The sequence below is a fragment of the Capsicum annuum genome, unplaced genomic scaffold (assembly GCF_002878395.1).
Source record: "Capsicum annuum cultivar UCD-10X-F1 unplaced genomic scaffold, UCD10Xv1.1 ctg49519, whole genome shotgun sequence".
Lineage (NCBI taxonomy): Eukaryota > Viridiplantae > Streptophyta > Magnoliopsida > Solanales > Solanaceae > Capsicum > Capsicum annuum.
In genome coordinates, this window is record NW_025857314.1 from 1,490 (window position 1) to 2,858 (window position 1,369).

General features: G+C 34.8%; 1 protein-coding gene across 1 annotated transcript; it reads right to left on the reverse strand.

Annotated features, from left to right (window-relative positions):
- Positions 1-208: 208 nt before the first annotated feature.
- LOC124892670 (glutaredoxin-C1-like) lies at positions 209-652 on the reverse strand. The gene has a single exon (XM_047403895.1). It carries the CDS (start codon positions 650-652, stop codon positions 209-211), a length of 444 nt encoding a protein of 147 aa, XP_047259851.1.
- Positions 653-1,369: the final 717 nt, after the last annotated feature.

Consider the following 1,369-nt stretch of genomic DNA (forward strand, 5'->3'; position numbering starts at 1 on the left):
CATTTCCTTTTTTAGAAATTGTAGTTCACTTGATCAAACATTTCATTTTGTTTGGAAATGATTTAGAATTACTATTTCAAGAGTTTTATTTTATTAATAACTTTCACATTTAATATCACAACATAACTAACTGGATACTTTAACTGCAAATTACACCATATAAAAAAAGGAAACTAAAACAAGAATAAAGAGAACGGTTAAGGTTAATTCAAAGCCATAAAGCTCCAGCTTCTCTAAGCATGGGAACTAATTCAATATTTACATGACTCTCCATTACTTTATCAATACCTTCTAAGTCCTTTCCTCTTATATACACTGTTGGCAACTCCCATGGTTCTCCAGTATCATTGCTGACACCTTCATTCATCTTTATTAGTTTTATCAACACAGAGGTTTTCTCCTCTTCATCCACCTTAAAAATCATGGGATTAACCCCCAACGACACCAATAAGCTCTTCACTGAGGCACACATGCAATACTCGCTCATCGATACAATGAGTATCGCATTTTCAGCTATTAGCTTGTCGAAACCTGTTATTGCCTTTCCTTTTCTACGATTACTTGGAAGCACTAGAGGCGTCCTTGATTCACCACTATTTGATCCGCCTACTGTGGGCATAACAGAGAATCTGCCGGCACTTGTTCGATGCATGGTGTTAATGGGTGGGTGGTGGTGAGTGGGGATAGTATGTGTGTGTGAGTAAGTGGAGACACAATACAATGGAATATATAGGCTGTTACAAGTGAAAGGCTAACATCAACTTTGGTCAACGCAGTACCAGTACTGTCACAACTGCTATTTGGATCCATGTAACTAATTATGAACAATTTTTGGATTTTATTTGACTACATGTTTTCTTCATTTGACTATTTTCATCTATATTCCCTTAGTTTACTAAATAAATGGTGTTCTTTTTTTTGTTCTAAGTATTATTTTACATAGTCAATTAGGTCATCAAGAGGTTATTTGATAGGCTGGTTAAGTATAATAACTGGGAAAAAAGTGCGAAAAATGCCTATACTTTGTCGAAATTTGCAATCACGCATCCTGAACTTTGCGGGGGTCCTATGACCCCCCCTAGACTATTTTTTACCATATTTAACATGTATATATTTGGAACTTGAACTATTGCGTGTATTTGACACTCATTGAGCGCATGCAAAAAAAAATGTTTGACAAGGGGCAAATATATGCCAGTTAAATACGGTAAAAAAAATAGTCTAGGAGGATCATAGGATCCCGCAAAGTTCAAAGTGCGTAACTACAAATTTTACTAAGTACATGTATTTTTTGCACATTTTCCCCATAATAAATCCATGAAAAAATTTGAGATTAGCTTTATCATATATATTAGGTATGAGGTATTAG

Excerpts from the sequence above, each read along its gene's own strand:
- LOC124892670 (XM_047403895.1), bottom strand. The coding sequence starts at position 652 with ATGCATCGAACAAGTGCCGGCAGATTCTCTGTTATGCCCACAGTAGGC.